Here is a 19237-nt window from a genome sequence, read left to right on the forward strand (position 1 = left end):
ATGATAACAGACAGACTGACAGATTACTAACAACTTTACCTACAAGATTTGTTATGTTTACACATTAGTGGTCATTATCTCCTTGGGCAGTGGTCAGTCTTATCTCACCTGGTCAGAATCAAAACTGACCATCATGTTACAGATATAGAACAAACGTTAACAAACGTTTATTTTAAGATAAATAACTGAATGTAAACGTACAAGATTGTTATATAATGGATATTATGTTGGTAAATATTATGAAATGGGAGACCGTAAGTATAAGAATCGTGGCGATATTTGTGTATTGAAAGATTTTGTTTTCTTGCAAGACTCAGCTCGTGGTGATTACGTAGAAAACACATTCATAACACCTTAAGCGATATATGTTTGTGGAATCTTTTATTGAAATAAAGTTCTGACCATATGAATCTGCACGACCGTCTTCTGTTGTCAATGCCATCCTTTTTCGATGCATTCTCCACACTGCCCATGTAGAGAAGTAATACAAAGCTTGCTTACAATTGTTCAAGACGTTACTTGGCCAACGTTTTGAGAGAAAGCCTGATACATACTATTTTTACATATCCAATGGCTCAGAATAAGGGGCTACCAATTAGAGATATCATGAACTTAATAAAAGTACAAGTCCTATTGTTTTCTTTCACGGTTGCGCATTTAATTGCTATAACAGTTATTTTTACTTTGATTTAGTCTTTTCAACAACCAAACAGGAATACTTTATTTGATTAAAATGTATTTAACAACTCTTTCTTTCAAGAAGTCCAGTAGTAAGATGATAAAATTTGTTTTATGCATCTTCTTTTTCATTTTCCTCGTGAAAAAAATGATTTACAGGAAAAATTATAAACTCAACAAATCAATAATGAAATATATATCCAGTATACTTGAACCAAGCCTAAAGCAACGAATCCAAAAGCAAATGTGTAAATGCATTACACGTGTTTGGTAAGATAATTAGGAATGTCAGTCACAAATATGCTTTTACCTGAAAATTTGTATTTAATTGGATAATTATTATCTATATATGATACACATATGTACAATGTAACGTGTTCTAATTGGAATTAAAGAACGTGCCAGCTGTAATTCAATTATAAATAGTGGCTTTGTTGTGAGATGTTGTTTCGGGTGTAAACTGTACAACTTGACTATCTACAAAGTGTCAGCCTCCTGTATCGATTGACACTATCTGACAACTCGTAGATTAACGTAGGGTATACAAGTATATACGACTGTGTAAGCGGTTACCGTATAGAGAGTTAAATGTGACATACAATTTTGAGTATTTTACGATACGCTAATTCCGTTCTGAAAAGGGTCATTTAAATGATCAAACAGATCTATGAAATTTGTAATGAAGATGTTGTAACTAGTATATTCTTTACTTATCTTAGCATTAAATAATTTAACAATTTCTCCGTGAACAAAATCTCAATAAGAAAATCACTTTGGTACATGTACGTGAAACATCTAGGGTATATAGATATAGTCGCATACTTTATGTCATCAAAAACCAAAATAAAACAAAAATCGAAAAAATTAGAAATTGGACCAGGGATGGATCAATAAACATGTCTACCACGTTTGTGTTTATATACCATACTTCATCGGCAATCAAATAAATAAAAAAAAAGAACAAACGAACAATTAGAAGTCTTGGATTATATTTGAAGTTCAAAAAAGCACCCCATCTCCCAAAAAAGAAAATCCCAAAACAAAACAAAAACAAAATCACAATCAAAACTAAAAACATACAATAAAACAGCATTGAGAAAATAGAAAATTAGATTTTTGAGTAACACTTATCAAGCTAAAAATTTGTTGCGTTCAACTTCGGTGCTCCAGAAGGGTATATATAAACCATTATGGTAATATGTGTGATATATCAAGTCTTTTTCTATAGTAAACAGATATATGTCTGCATACTTTATTGAACAGCACATATTAAGAAAAGCGGTAAAGCAAAATACTAAATAACTCCCAAACAATGATGCACGCAGTCTTCCTTTTTTTTCAGACCAAAATCCCATTCAATGAAAACAAGTATAAGTATAAAGGATAAACAAGTAAATGTTTGACGAATGCTTTTTAAAGAGAGAACACATGACATCATTATAAATATACTCAGAATACATTACATGTACTAGTATATCATTAAGTACATATGCACTTTATGCAGGTATACTTTCAATACATGCGAAATTAGAAAAAAGAAGTCTTTTAACGTACACACAATAGGAAATATTTTGGTCTTGTTATATCGAGAGTTAACAAAAGAATTAACAACTAAATATGAAAGCAAATCTTTATAATGATTTTCATAGCTCTGACACAAGTTTTCTTAACAGATAAAGCTTTGTTGATTAAAGGTACTGAATTATAAATGTTAACCATTTATGCTAAGACACCTGTATTTTTACAAAGATTTATCCCCCATTGTTTCGAAGGATTTGTTTTGATACCGATTAGTTATTCAGCCAGACAATATTTAGAAAACAGAACCGGAGGGACTATACAATATACAGTTAATATTTGTAAGTCTTTGTGACAACAAGCCAAGGTTGTGGTTGGGTTAAGCGTAAATTCCTCCTTTGAAAACCGCTAAAGGAAAATCAAAAACCAACTCATGTAGAAATAATGGCACTTAAAATCAATACTTAGATAAAAGAATTTAAAGAACAACGAACTGATAAACAAAAATCTGTTGGCAGGTAACTCAAAGTCGATGGTTCGGAAACTGTACAGACAATAAGGAGGAAATTGGGATTTTCGTCCTAGTGTGAAATTCAATACTTTAATGTGTCAAAAGTTTGCTTCGGCTCAACACTATAAACTAAAGACGTATATTGACTAACTAAAAAACCAATTAGTTCCGATTGAAAATGTTTCAGGTAATGGTAGAAATTATGACGGACAATTGCGGCATCTGAATCATTTTTTTTACGAAATAAACTGTTCCTTGTCGTCTTCATAATTAGTACCACTGAGAGATGTGGGATACAATTTTAAATTGATATATTGTCGTTTTACAGATTAATGTCTCAATCAAAACGGAAAATGCCTCCGCACTATGAACATGTAATGAACTCAAAGAGAAAATATTACGTTTTTACAGTAAAATTTTATGGAGATAAAGCCTTTTATGTATCGTTTTACGACACGCGCTAATGCAACTTGGCAATAACAGTTTTTGTTGAAATCAATGGAAAATTTAATTCTTGATACAATGTTTTCTTCAAATATTTACAAAATCGATAATTTTTCGTGTCATTTCTAATCCTTACTGTCAGCAATTAATCAAAATATTTTCATTGTTTGTCTGTTCTTTCAGTTTTGTGATGATTATTTGTTACCGTGATAACCAAAATATTGGTTTATCCACGATCTGGCAGCTAAATCTTTGATCTTGTTCCCCAGAACACACGACTCGGATTCACCATCCATATTTACATTATGAAACCATTTGTTCCGATACAATTTATTTAGCTTGACACAGTTAACTGTTAAATAAGTTGACGGATTTTATGTAAACTTGGTATACAAACTTTTATTTGCGAGAGTTGTTTATTTTGATCGTTTCGTGTCAATATTTAAAGAAAATAGATATTTAATGAAAAGTAATATTTATCAAAAGCCGGAGTGTACCTTATTGATGATCCTGTCCATTTTTGACAATTTAAATTCCAATCTAATAAATGTGTCGCTTCTATACGTTTGTTCTAATTGGTTACATAAGTGGTTTATTTAAATGCACGTACATATATATTAGGAACCATGGCTGTTATGTAGGTTTCAAAAAGCATAACAGCAAAAAGGAATTTTACTACAGATTTATGGTTTATCTTTAAAGTTTTACATTTTAAACTTGTTGTTTTCAGAAATAATTTTCTCATCTAAAAACGTTAATCTCTTGAATTTATATAAGGGCAAAAAGTGAAATATTTCTTGCTTTCTTAAATGTATGATCTTGATCTCCACGACCTTTTAACATTACTTATATATATGATGATGCTTACTATTGTATAATGGCACGAGGTTTATGGGACGAGAGCCTTGTGTAATAAAGCATGCAATAATTTTTCTATTGTATACAGCTAAAGTGGTTGTCGATTTAGACCAATACGAGGATAGGGGAACATCTATTTGATAATCTGTGGGAGAGAGGGTTCTAATGGACTATTCATTTCCACCTTTTGCCAGTTTCGCTTATTTTGTTTCCGAATTTTTGTTCAGTTCTTACTAGGCCATGATATCATCCATCTCCGAAATCCTTCTGCACCACCCATAATATCAAATTGTCGTCCCCTAACATAGCTGTACCAACACATGTTAAAATATCATTGTATTTTAACCTGCGCTAATATCAACAAGGCCGGTGTATATTTTTTCGATACATTTAGTAGCATGCACTGTAAGATATACGAACATTTATGTTGTTTGTATATGTTAGTCTGATATTTTCTTACCTATATGTGCTTGTTTATTTTTTCTCTCTATAATTGGTGATAATAAAAGAGTTAAATATGCAACAAAAGTTGTTATTTGGTATAATGTGCTATTCGTACAACCATCCAAAGACAGCGAAGGGAGAAACGACGGATAATTGGGACAAAACAATAACATATGTTTTATTAATGATGATATTATATACCAGAACAACCGCTTATAACCACAGAACGACTAATAAATAGCCATACAAATATTAATATATCGGTTAATGTCTCTATCGCATACTGAGAATATCGTACCGTACATTGGCATTGTTTAAACTGTGGTAACTCTTCTTTTGAATTATTCGACTAGTTGATGCTTCGTACATGTTTTATTCAATTTCCGTTAATTTGTATAGTTTACTTGAAACACTACGTTTTTTAAACCCCAGGCATAAACTGCCCAGGCCAGATTTAGCACATTTTTTCTTTGGTTTTCAATGCTCTTCCATTTTGTAATAGATTTGGCCTCCGAACGCCACTGATGAGTCTTATGTAAACGAAAGGTGCGTCTGGTATACCAAATACATCTTTGATGACTTATTACTCGAATTTTCTGCATAGTTTTTGTCGATAGTTTTACTTGACTTGTTATCTGCACGCACTCTAAAATTTCAGATAGTACTTCTCATCAGCCAACGTTCATACTTTTAAACAATAATAAGATGTTTAATTTGAAAAGTTGCACATGAATAAAAGTAGATGTTGGGTATACGTCAACCAGGCAGGAATTAAACGAAAAAAATAATAACAAAAGACTTTCTTGGACAACATACTGCAAATTCTCAAAAAAACGAAAACAAGTTGTATTATTATACTTCATGTCAAAAATGCCAGACTTTGATTGGTTTGATACAAGGGAGACAATTTACTCTATTACCCTACACGGAGACGCTTGATCAAATGTGCGCTTTATTGAATACGGATGGTTGTTATGTACAAGACGTCATAGTGTATTTCTTTTAATTTGAAACTCAATAGACAGTAAAAACAGAACATTCAGTATAATAAATTAAATAACACATATCTGAGAGGGTGATTGAGCAGATTGTTACCCCTCGAAAAGACATTGTCAACCTTGGCTTCGCCTCAGTTGACAATGTTTTCTCGGGGTAACAATCTGCTCTATCACCCTCTCAGCTATGTGTTATTTATATAATGTTATACGACAACTATAAACTGACGAAGTTCCTCATGAAACTATAGCTGAGTTTAACAAACTAGGTTTGTAATGTTTTTTTAATTGTGGTAAGATTGACATTTTCCGTCAAATTATATGTACTTTCATTATTGACTTTTTATGATATTGAACATAATTTTCCCCTGGTTTTGGTGTCAAGCGAACAAGCAAGTCAGAACAGTAACATGGTATACTACAACCTTTGTCTGTCACGAAAAACTTTTACAGTTGTCAATCGATCCGTTTTTAAGATGACATCACTCCAGGAAGTCAAATTGTTTACAAGTGTTTGGGGAATGAAAACAAAACGAATCATATTCAGACATTTTTCTTTCATGTATTGCAAAGCCAATAACATATTGTATATCTTTCAAGATGATCAAACAGAGTAAAATTGATAGAACGCAGTGTTTGTATAGCTATCTTTCCATGTTATATACTTTAGGTATGGAGTCTTGTCGTATCCATCTGCATGCTAAATCAAACATTTTTCACCTTGAACGTTTCAATAATTTCTATACGCTATATATGGATGGTGTTTACAGAACACAGAATCACAGAAAAGGAATATATAAAAATGAACAAAAAATAGCTAAACAAGTATGGGGTGTTAAGATATAAAGGATAGAGAATAATGGGGAAAGGAATAGAGAAAATCGACCAGAAAAAATACACTCCAATCCAGACCCCCATGCATACAAGCAGTTGGTGTATAAAGAGGGCTAAAATAGGCAAGATATCAGAGGTAATATCTTTGTCATTCGTTTATATATCAGAAAAAAAACCAATCAGTTAATATTGTAATTGAGGGTACAAAGGAATTTAAAGTAAAAGGTAAGGGCATTCTGTTTGTCATGAATGCAATGCAGCCTACAGAAAAATGTATTATAATTAATATGTATATCTCGTGCTAGTCAGTCATACAGTATTAAGGATACATCTCTGTATATAGACATTTAGTCTTATCTAACGACAAGTTGATAAATTAATAGGAAAACTGAAGTACAAGATATTTTGATAGATTTATTAATAAATAGTAATAATAAATTAAAATTTCATAAAACATACATTTGCCATCCAATACGATAACTAAACTTGTTTGTGTAAAGTCACAAAAAAATGAGCAAATAAAAGATCAACAACGTTTGATTTTCTGTGGACTCAACATATATTAAGAATGTATACACGTGAAAATCTCTCAGCTCAGCTGAGAAACAAACAAAACTGGAAATCAAATGCATTAAGTTGGTGTATGCTTGTAGAGCTTTTTCAAGAAACGAGAAGTGAGTCAACCAAGGTAACATAAAATGTTTGCCAGCAGGTAACAAGTGAACAACTACATGGTAGTCAATTTTCAAGAAATAAATGCTTACAACGCTCTTTCCTTTAAAATTTTAAAGAGTTTTTTTTCTGAATATATTAAGAGACGTCAGTGTTTCTCTAAACGTAAAAAAATCACAAGACAACCAAGCATGATTATACCAACTGAACAAAACGTAGTCTATTTTTACATTTTTTGTTTTCTTAAATAAACTTGACCACAAAATCACAACAACAAAATTGTCTACTGCACAGAAATCATCATTTTTATAAAGACCGGAAATAACACAGCTACTTCCGGAAAAGTCACAAGTCCATTGTGTGATTGTGTAATTACTGTCCCTGAATTGAGAATCGTTCCTCCGCGCACTAAAGTTCCATCGTCAAGTATTACTGACTCAATGGACTTGACATTTCCGATTCATGGTAGTCCGAGTCTGAAAATTGTCCGTTATCATGATCTGGCTGGCTCCACACGTAACTGTCATTGTAAACAGCATTATCGTTGTGATACGAAGAGGTACTGTCAGAATCCATATTGTCAAATGAATTCATCTGGAAGAGGAAAAGATGCTATTATAGTGCTTTAGTTAAATAATGGTTTCCAAATCGTGATTATCACTTTCAAAGACAGTGATTGAAATACTCTGAACTTTATATTAAGCATGCAGATTAAATTGTAAGAAACGATTTTTTAAATTTTTAAAATGAGTTAATTAAACATGATTATACAAAGCAACATGTAAAGCAGTCATTAATAACTGAAAATTGCAAAACAAAACAAACAAGCTTAAAATATTGCCTACATAACTAGAAATTTGAGCAACGTAAAATTGTAGTGTCTTTGCACTGCTTCTACGTTTTTACAAACATGTAATTCTAATCCAATTATTCAAATTTTCAAGAGTCAATATCTCTTCTCTTTCAAATTTTTAAAATCGTTGGTAATGAAGGGAGTAATTAAAAAGAAAATGCAAGGGCCTATACCAGCAAGATTTATGCAATAGCAATCAAAATTAACACTATACTTTATGATAATAATGACAACAAATCATGCGCAATGGTCGTGCAGTTGGCAAAGCAGTGTCTGGATGCTTGACTATGCGATCAAGTTGTGCCAAATTATATTTCAAAAGATACAGCGTTTGAAATTCCACTTTATTTACTTGACCACACAGTGCAACCCAGAAGCTGAACAACAGCCAAGTTACCTAGTTGGGTTGTCATTATAAATCACGTGGTCAACACTGATCATAGCAGACGACATGATCGTCGTCATCATCATCGTCATGCGCGACGTCATAGACAAAGGAGCTCACCAGTTGTTGAAACGGGGGTTGTTCCATGTCATTTTTCATTGCAAAATCACTGAGTGCTTGCCACGGAGGTTGATAGCTTTGCACTTCAACTGGATTCACTTGCATGGGACTCTCATGTCGAACAGGACTTGAAGCAACCATCGGAACTCCTTGCAATGGACCATGTAATCGTCCTCCATTCTGAAATATATATATATATATATATATATAAACAAGTCTAAATTGAAAACAACGTTCAAACCTATGATTGCGTTGGATAAAAACCGCAATTTTCATACGTGTGCATGCAAAACAAATTTCTTGGTAGAGGGCTCTAAATACAGCACAAACAACATTTTCCAAAAGACCAAAAAGTGAAAAAGTATATTTTAACAAAACGCATTTGACTAGCAGGTCGAACAACGGATGTTCTTAAACCCTGCTGACTGCCATGGCGATTGCCAAATAAAGGGATCACAGATGTAACAAAATGGATCTTAATTTTAATCTAATACCAAATAGAAAACAAAAAACTTGCGGAAAAGATGGTATAACGCAAACATGAGGTGCAAAAGTTTGTACACCATATCCGGATTTCGACAATTAATGTCTCAGTGATGTTAGGAATCGAAACGGTATTTGGAAGGCCATATAATTTACCTCAATTTGGGATTGACTCTTGAATTTTGAAGAGTCGAAATAGGATGAACGGATCATATAAACCCGAAGGCAAATATAATACAAGCCCAAACGAAAAAATATAAACAAGTCTAAATTGAAAAAAATATATATATATATTGTACTGCATAAAGTATTTAATTGAAAATTAAAAACGTCAGGAGACCATTCAGAACGATAACAACCGTAATTGATAACTGCGGTATTTGCAAATGCAAATTCTAAAATGGTTAAACAGGTAAATACGTATATCAAATTGTATATAAGACAATACTTTTGAAAGAAAATATGTTTGCATGTATCATATATACAAGTGATATAAGTGCAAGCCAACAATTATAGCATCAGGGCATAGAGTTATTCCTTTTTCTCAATTAAAATGCGTTTTTATAACTACCAGTCTGAAGAGACGAAATGGAATTTGTGTACTTTTCGATTTACAAGATTTAAATTTGTTTTACTAATGAAAAGCAGAAGATATATCTGAGGTTGTGTAAACTGCACACTCGACATAACTCTCTAATCCTCTGGGTAAATATCTCGTCATTTTGTTTGTTTAGGACGGTAAATAATAGAACTCCCTTTTTGTTCACAATCCATGTCTCGGTGCTTAGATGATGTCGACCATGACAGATTTTTAAATACTAAGCTGCTTATGGATCTAACTATGTAAAGACCATAAAGAGATGATATCCGCTTTTTTTACACAGAACTACCAATGTCTACATTAAACTGCTGATTTCGTTTTTGATCTTAAAATGACTATTTTGACATAAAGTCCTTGGTTTGCTAAAGATTGAAAAAAAATTGTTTAGTGTTATATCCCAAAGCGACATTATCATTGGAATTAATGAAAAAAGACCACAATAAAGCGTCCATATTAGCGTTTCTTTCTTTCTATGTTTTAGATTATCCATTTTATATTTCATCTTTAATCAACAACTAGTATTTTTACTCTAACACATACATTTATAAAATATACAACCCAGAAACAGACTTGTTTTCATATTGCCAATGCAAAATTGTACATATAAGGATATAAATGGCTTGTTTGGCTTCATTAACCTCAAACTTAACCAAAGTACAAAGGTATTAGGTCACTTCAATTACAATTTCCGTCTAGTTCCCATGCTCCCTTGATTTCCTGAACTTTTCATGTCACGCAATAGTTAACAATGTTTTGGCTGTGACACTGATTTGACCAAAGAAGCTGTTTGTATCACTAGTTTTCGTGACATAAATATCGTGATAAGACAAGTGAAATTATTTGTAATAAAATGGTAATATGGACTGCAATTTGCTCGTAATTATGAAGGAGAAAAGTCCTAATCTAATTGAGAATTTTCTTAATTTCCGCAGGGAACGGAACAAGGGGGTCTTCAACTTGTGAAAAGCTGTTTAAAACTGAGGAAATTAAATAGCTACAAACGTTAATAATCAGAGAAAATCTACACGAAATTAGCTGTCATATGAAAGCAGACGATGAAAACGCCATGTCGAAAGGTTGTTATTAAATTCTAATAACTCGCATACGTGCAAGTGCGCGAAAATTGTATAGAAACATCAATACATCGACAATTGTTCCGAGTTTGTTCATAAATACAGCATTGTTATTCTGTAATAGACCATCCACAATGATTGTCTAATCTTTACCAGACCAAGGCAAGCTTGAAAATAATACAGACAATGTGCTTTTCAGTTTAAGTCCAACGTCAATTCATTTGTCGATAAATCGTTTAGAAATTCTACTTCAGGATGAATTTAAGCATTTTATCATCTTCATAAATGTTAAATCATTGACCAAACCTGCTGCCGCTGACTGGAGTTCTTTTAAAGCAGTGATTTTGACGACAATCGATGATTTAATCTCAGAAGAACATTATATAACTTCACGATTTGAGCCCAATTCCTACCCCTTCTCCCTTTACGTAAAAGTATGCATTTGAAAATTGTATTGAGAACTAAAGATTAAATAAATCAGTGTCGAACATGTGTGTTTATACAGATATAGTTCAGTCTTGACGTACAAATTGACTGCACAAATTTTCGACACCCTTCGGGTATTTTCTCTAAATAACTGAGGAGCGAAATGTATAAAAGGTGTTGCTTTTATCATTCTATCTTTCGGTTCGACATAACCATTTTTGCCGCAAGCAATATAACGGTTAATTTCTTATTCTATCAATTTGTCCATTGAATCAGAGTTAAACACCGTTGAAGATGACTTTACATTTCAATCCAAAACAAGAATATAACATACAAATTTCCGAACGTCAATTATAGTTTACATAAGAAAATAATAATTTAAATGCATTTCTTCTTTCTATTTTTACATTCATCTTCCTAAATAAAAATATACTAACGAACGGCAGCAACAGAAAATCAGACACGAAAGAAGCAAATTATATCAATTATACCATGAATGCCGACAGGTTTAGTCTGAGTTTCTTCATAATCAATTTTATTTTTTTATTTGTCCAAAACGCAGACAATAAAAAATGAATAAAACTTACGGCTTATCAATTTGTGTGAATGAGATCGGCCTTAATAAAATTTTTACATTGATATTTGATTTCATTTTACAGTACCCGAAGGATGAAATATTTATACATTTCCAATAATTTCATTTTTAAATCGTCTTTTTTTTTTGCAAAGGTGATTATTATTAGGAAAAACACATCTCTGTGTTCAGCGGAAATTAAATGTTTAGACTAATTTGATGATGAATAAAAATCAATTCTTTTTTCATTGAAACGCAGTTGTGAAACGGTTTTATCTGCAGCATTTCAAGTCAATAGATATTCCAAAAAATAGAGTTGGAATTACAGAAAATGTAATAAGTATAATATATACAATTTAGTTATTATTATCATTTTTTATTTATTTTTATTGAAGGGTGTACAGATTAAAAAAGGTTACCAAATTAAAAAATTGTGTGGTATCTTAAATCTTTCGTATTTTGTGCAGAAATGTGTATGGAAAATAAAAATGGATTTGAGGGGTTTAAAATATTCCGCAAAATTGAGCTTTTTATAAACAAAAATGCGAAGGCTAGTACAATGGTTAAGTTTAACTCATAACAAACATTTTTAAAATTTGGTACCCATTAAAATGAATGCTAATATGTACCTTGTCTTGCTGTTGTTGTTGCATTTGTTTCATGAGAATACTTCTTTTCTTATCTTTACATCTCTTATTCTGGAACCATACTCTAATAACTCTAGGGCTTAAATTTGTCATTTCTACTAGTTGTTCTTTCATTAATGCGTCAGGGCGTGGGTTTGCATTGTAGCACGTGCGAAGTGTATGCAGCTGTTTTTCATTCAAGACCGTTCGTACACGTGTCGGCTTTTGGTCTGTCTTGCGTCTTGATTCACTATTTTTCGAATTTGAATGAGAATTATGATCTCTGCTACCTGCAAATAGATATTAATTAACATGCAATGAACTAAAATTACAGATAATTTCACAAGATATGGGCAAAAAACTATTATTAAAATTATATAGGACGTTGATCAATAAAAAATCTGGATCGTCAGAACAAATATCATAAAAAATTATTCATATCTTCTCCGCTAAATGTTTGTAGATCGTTTTAATAACTCTTCAAGCTCAACATTTTAAAGTCGAGAAAAATTATGTATAATATACTAATACGTGAGAAAACTGCATACACAATTTAATGAAAAGTCTTAGGCCAAAAAAGTATATACTTGTTTCCTGCCTCCTGGTGGAAAAAAATGGGGTAGGTAGAAAAGTATAAATTATTTTAATGAATATTTTACTTAGACCATATAAGGAGATGTTCTGGACTTAAACAGTGCTTTACCAAAAATGTTCATAAAATGTATTAGGTTAGGCATGCAAATCTAAGATAGATAATGTATGGGAGACAGGAAAAACAACTATAATTTAGTCCCTTTAAAATTATGCAAAATAGCAATCCAAAGGTCGAATTAAATGAAAAGTTCACAACCATATCGATCAAAAAAAATAAACTCATTTGATGAGAGACAATTAGAATTGAACTTATGAATCAAGACTGACTTTTTTTATTTTCTATTTTCTACATTTTAAATGTTCTATGTTTTTTTTTTCGTTAAGAAAAATATTTCCGAATGAGATCTTACTGATAATCTAAAATACAGAAAACCGAACAATCTCCAATAATCTGCCTAAGCCCATCAAAACATCGCTTCTATTCTCTCTTCAAGTTTCTCTTCTCCGTTCCTTCATTTATTATTAAACATAAACTTATCACTTTAGTCGCTGACTTTACAATGAATTATAACAAGGGATTCTCAGTATTCTCATGTGAATAGAGTCTCGTGTTTGCTTATCACACAATTAAACATCGTATTTAATAATTTACAAACTCTCATCATAACCACAAATTAATCCGTTTAGAACTGAAACAGAATTTTCAACCATGAAAAATGAATTCTGGTGCACTCGAATTGCAATCTTGATTTGTAGGCTATAATTGTCTTTCTGATTAGACAGCCAAGAAATTGAATAATTATATTGATATTTATTTCCAATTGATAAAAACTAATAGTCATTACCAATTCTAAGCAATTGTTATAGGAAGTATTTGATAAAAATCAGTTCTAATATCAATTTTATTCCGATGAGAGGCCATTATGGATGTTAATTGATTCTTGAGATGAGGTTGCATCAATCGTTCAAATTAATACAAAATTTACGACAAAATTATAAACTCATTTTGTAAAACGAATGGCCATGAAAATATCCTTCTTTTTTGTTTAGAAAATCTAATTTACTAGGAAACAGTAATTGTATGATAACCTTTTTCTACAAATAATTATTTCCAGTCCTATAAAGGCCATATCTCGTGTCACATAATTATGTTTGATGAGAAAAGAAATTAATCTTGCTACAATTATAACCCCAAAAAATTCATTTAATCTGTCTGCATAATGATCTCATACAGTCTTAGATGTTTATCAGAATAAAGTTTTCATAATTAATATTTTCAATTAAAATAATCTTTAAAAAAACAAGAGTGAAAAAAAAAGAGTGTGGTGTGTTCTTTTTCATTAAATCAATCTTTCCGTACTGGTGGTATTTAAAAAGCTAACATGATTTCTTCTATTTACATTTGATGTGCAAATATTGAACTGAAAGATTGAATTTTAATTACACATGCCTAAATAATTGTGCGATGCAAAGAATAAAATTTACAAAAGGCGTTTTATCTTCAACCAAAGGATGGCGGTATACATTACTGCTAGTTTAAAAGTTAAGATAATTATTATAACATGGTATGATTATTATTATATTAGATAATGCTAATGATAAAGAGTCATTAGTAAAATGCCGACTGGAATGGAACAAAGTCGGTACGGCCTCTACAAGGTTCTAATTCTCGTTTACAAGATGTTAGAGCGATTTATTTGGACAGTAATGTTTAGCACCTGTCAAACGACATGTACTAAATGTCGTATAATTATCATCAGACTGCGAAGTCGTCAGTCATAATTTGTATCAAAAAATTAAATTTTATCTAATAGTGTTTCCTTAAAAAAATCATACATGCATATTTTTTTTCAGTACAACTATAATATGTAAAAAATTATTTTGTGGCAAGACTTTACAAGATAGCGTCATGTCAAAATTTGAAAATGATTAGATAAACAACTATGATTGATAAATATCGTGAGAAGGGACTTGTAATTCGAAAAATAAACATAAACAGTTAGGTCAACACAACTATACACGAATTTCATATATGAAATTTTTAATAAGGAATTGGTTTAATTCTCTATTAAAATAAAGGATTAATATCATATTCTTAAATCTAGGAGCTAATGAAATGGAGGGGATTAAGGAAAAGGAGTATGACTATCATTTTCAACTGTAGTAAAAAAAAAAAGAAGATCGTTTACATTTAGTATGAATATAATTTTAATATTTATTTTAAACTTAAGGAATACTTCCAAATATGTGTGGCTCATTATATATATCACCAAGCTACATTTCAGTGATTTATTTCCTAATTGCAATTTACATGTTGAGGTAATTCATCTGCAACTTTCCTACCCCCACCCTACAAGAATATCAAATTGTTCGGTCCTCACCATAAAATGAAGTAACGTTATTCGAGATAACACGAACATTGTGAATGTTTAATAATATATTCGAACAACGAAACTGAAAACGTGCATGCAAAGGGAAAATACAAACAAAAAAAGTAAACGGAAGTAGACGACTGTTTATAAAAACGTGCTCATCACGAGAAGGGTTGTCTGCAAATCTGCACTGTAAATGATAGTTACGAAAGAACTCTAAAGATTTCCAGGTTTTGTCTTATCCTGTTTTCTAATTCTCTCGGTCTTGTTTATAATTACATGGTATAAACAATCCAACCTACCAATATCAAAACACGCAGATTTATCAGATAAGTAAATTATAATCATTATTTCAACATGTTAACAGAACCTCCAAAAATTTCAGATAATTAATGCCCTCACTGTTTTTTGTGAAGAAGTTTAGTATTTCCTGTTTTCAATTGCAAAATAAATGTCTTTGCCTCAATAATTTACTCCACTTTAATTGGATGCATATTTTTCATTCATGTTTTTTTTTTTTTTGCACAAAATTACAATACGAGATAGGTCGCAGAACTGGGGCATTGATTTCAAGCAATTATTAGCATTATTGAATATGTAGATTTTTCATTTGAAAACAAAAATATCCCCATGAGTTAAAACGATAAACCGGCAAGCTAGCATAATTTTAACAATCAAGGTTAGTTATCAGCTTCCTGCAATTAAAAGCAATATGAATATACACTAAACAGATGTTTTTAAAATGCCTACCTGAATTTTGATGTAATCCATTTTCCTTTTTGTTATTATTGTTATCATTATTTAAATTTTCAGTTGTGTTTTTATTGTTTCTAATGTTTATATCATCCGCTCCATTTTCTTTTGTAGATGCTCGCTCCACGACATCATGATCTGCCTTACAAAAAAGTTCTTCTTCTTTAAGAGCGAATTCATCTCCAGGAATAAGTTGTCTACTGCAAGCTACACAACGAAAACAGTCTATATGGTACATATTGTCCCGCGCCCTCATCACAAAGTCGTTTCTTGTGAATGTCATTTGACACTTTGAACATTTCGCACCAAATAATCTGAAATTTGAAAAGAAAAACACAGTTTAAAAATTATTTCATATCTTCATTGGGAAGACTTCTTTAACTATAATATAAATGTAGTTTATTGTATGAGTAACTTTCTTATTTATCTCCTTACGAATCAAAAGTCATTATATCATACAGAACACCCATTTAACAGTAGCATACACCTCTAAAAAACCTTTTTAGAATAGGGAAACCAGATTATGGCAGTGACAGAATCATAATAAAGAACAACAGCAAATAAGTTATAATGTGAGGTATACATGGTTGTTGAAAACGTTCAAAGACAACTAGGTATATATATATACATTGTTGAGATAACATTTATTATATATTAAATCTATTCATGTTTCTTTTACTTACCGAGCGTAATCACTCCTACAGTATGTTTTGCCATCTCTTACAAAACAAGTACAGCTTTCATCTAAAAACTGACTACAGTCTACACATTTTAGACAAGATGCATGCCACTCCAAGTCCGGTGCCACACGCAAAATAAACTGGTCATGTATCTGCGAACCACAACCAACACACATGGAAACCCGTCTTCTCTCTGAAAATTAACAGATATGTTTTACAAGTTTATTTTTTTTTTAATTAATGAACTCATTAACTAATTAATTAAAAGATAATTTGTTAATTTTGCAAAAATGTGTATGTATAAAACATTAACTTACTGTTGGGATGTAACGTCGGCTGTTGCGAATCCGCAGTCATCACGTCTATCTTTGAAGGTGGAATTTTGACTATTTTGTTTAAAACAAACAAATGAAGAAAAACAAAATTAAAATCTTAAGATGATGTCCTATTTCTCACAAGAGAAATCGCGTATTAAATGATATCAGAAAATACAACTACAACTTAATTCTCAGCTTGTTCGATCCTTTCCTGTGATTGGCCAACGTAAGAATTAGACCCACCACACATGACTGGCGTATTTATCCACTAGGGGCGTGCTAAGAGTAATTCATTGATGCGCGAGTAATAGTACTAAACAAAAACAAGATAAAGGAAAAAGAATATGAATAAACATAGATTGTCTCGTAAGTCAATCATGACATGAAAAAATCCATCGACAGCCAAATCTCGCTCTAATTGAGATGCAGTTGTCATATATTGCCCACCGCAAATTGTTAAATAAATATACAGGTGTTTATTTTACAATTATCTTTTTTTCTGAGTTGTTCCTGACAAATTATTGCAAATGTTAAAAAACAGTATATAAAATAATAATCAAAAGGAGAATATATTAAAGCTGATTTTTTTATTTAATATGAATTGTATTTTTAATAACACACTGTTTTTTTTTTTCAATTGAATTACAGACTTATAATAATACTTGTTATATATTGTATTATATGTGTTATTGAATGAATGGTAAACGATGAAAGCAGAGATGAAAGTATACATATTTTTTTTCCTTCATGGATCAAATTGTTTTTTTCATAGTATTGGCGATGCATGTAAATAAAATGATTTTGGATTCCTAAAAATATATACATAGCTGTAATTAAAAGTGTGGATAGTGTTTTTTTTTCTTTCTTTGGTATACATAAATCCATGAGAGCAAGGAATTGTATATTTAAATATACAATTCCTTGATGAGAGAGAGAGAGAGAGAGAGAGAGAGAGAGAGAGAGAGAGAGATAATATATGGTTTGGATCGTCCCTTCCCTGTAGTTTTGATTTGTTCTGTCCCCCCCTTTTCACGCGATTTATGACGTCTCTTGTCTTTTTAATACCTCTTCAATTAGTACTCTTATTTTTCTTCTACACTGACGACAGTTCATAATTCGTATCACAACCTGTACATAGACTAAAGACTGGATGTAAGTGCTATTGTCGGATTGCGATAGATTTTTGATATGGATTAGGAATTTTAATAATATTGTTACAAAAACCGTTAAAATCGGGAGATAAACTTGTTTTAATGATCTACCACGAATTATACTCTGTCCTAATAAAATTATGAAATTATTAGGTTGTTTGGATTAAGCCGTTTGTTTACAGGATAAGGATTAACGTTGTTTACATAAATAATTATCCATTAATTAGGATAACACCTTTTGAAGAAACAGTTTTATCTCAAAATCAAACAAAGTAATACATGCTACCGATGTTAATTTTCAACATAAACTTTGGTATAAATCGCAGTTAAGAAAAAAATTGAAAAAAAAATGGTAGCTAGCATAAATCCTTGTAGTAAACTCATACATGTTAAATTACATACAGCCAGGCTTGTGTAAGCAGGAAAATACTGTGTACAAATACTATCCCGTGTAATAATGAAATTGACACTCGGCACTCTGGGCTATGAAAATGTGAAATTGGTCTCCAAATGATTAAATTTTTATCTTTAATTATCGCTTACATACGTGCAAGATAATTAAATTGGTTGATAGGTGTATTGACATAATGCAATACACGGATGACACGTCTGACTTCGTGGATGTCAGAATTATCGGATCCTAATCACAGTGTCAAACAAATATCAAATATTGATTTTTGATATTTTCACACGTCAGAAAAGGTTACGGCTGCAATAAATGTTGTTTTTCTGAAAATTTCAGCTATATATTAATCTTAAGCTCAATATTAGCACAAAAATAATTCTTATATAATATCCTCACTTTATACAGAACCTTATTTTTGTCATGAGATCACCTCCGAGAACAGAAATTCAAGTTTTCTCAACAATGTTTTTACAAACCCTAAACATGCAAAACTTCAGTTGCAGGAAATGCTTTGCTCCGAATTAAGTAAATAAAGAAATAAACCCTTATCTCATAGAAGAAACTGAATTTAAGATACAGACAAAACATGATTTTATAAAAGAAATAAAAATTAATGTAAAAAAAAATAGAAAAATTGTTTTCTTCAAAAACTCCAGGAACTGCCACCGTGCATTAGTTTGTTTTTTTTTGTTGAGAAAATGTATCTATCCATTTATCCTGTCACAGTAAATCATTTATTAAGATACTTCAATTACAGATATAATGGTTGTTTTTTTGTGTCTGATAAACGTATGAAATTAATTAAATGAAAATAGGTAACTAAAATGTCTAGATATTTTTTTCAATTTGTCGGCTTGATATTTTTTTTC

General features: G+C 31.1%; 1 protein-coding gene across 3 annotated transcripts in view; it reads right to left on the reverse strand.

Annotated features, from left to right (window-relative positions):
* Nucleotides 1–6676: 6676 nt before the first annotated feature.
* Nucleotides 6677–19237, reverse strand: part of LOC127734505 (insulin gene enhancer protein ISL-1-like) — a 35623-nt gene continuing 23062 nt past the window's right edge. The window contains exons 1-6 of one of the 3 annotated variants that reach the window (XM_052244410.1): nucleotides 16812–17113; nucleotides 16498–16687; nucleotides 15812–16128; nucleotides 12099–12385; nucleotides 8313–8492; nucleotides 6677–7548 (exon numbers count right to left, since the gene is read on the reverse strand). In XM_052244410.1, coding sequence (XP_052100370.1) covers nucleotides 7384–7548; nucleotides 8313–8492; nucleotides 12099–12385; nucleotides 15812–16128; nucleotides 16498–16687; nucleotides 16812–16851 — 1179 coding nt within the window. In that variant the 5' untranslated portion in view covers nucleotides 16852–17113 and the 3' untranslated portion in view covers nucleotides 6677–7383. Of the gene's footprint in view, nucleotides 7549–8204; nucleotides 8493–12098; nucleotides 12386–15811; nucleotides 16129–16497; nucleotides 16688–16811; nucleotides 17130–19237 lie in introns of those variants that run through there. The other 2 variants (XM_052244412.1, XM_052244411.1) reach the window with 2 other exon arrangements.

Source organism: Mytilus californianus, unplaced genomic scaffold (genome assembly GCF_021869535.1).
Source record: "Mytilus californianus isolate M0D057914Y unplaced genomic scaffold, xbMytCali1.0.p SCAF_3, whole genome shotgun sequence".
Classification (NCBI taxonomy): domain Eukaryota; kingdom Metazoa; phylum Mollusca; class Bivalvia; order Mytilida; family Mytilidae; genus Mytilus; species Mytilus californianus.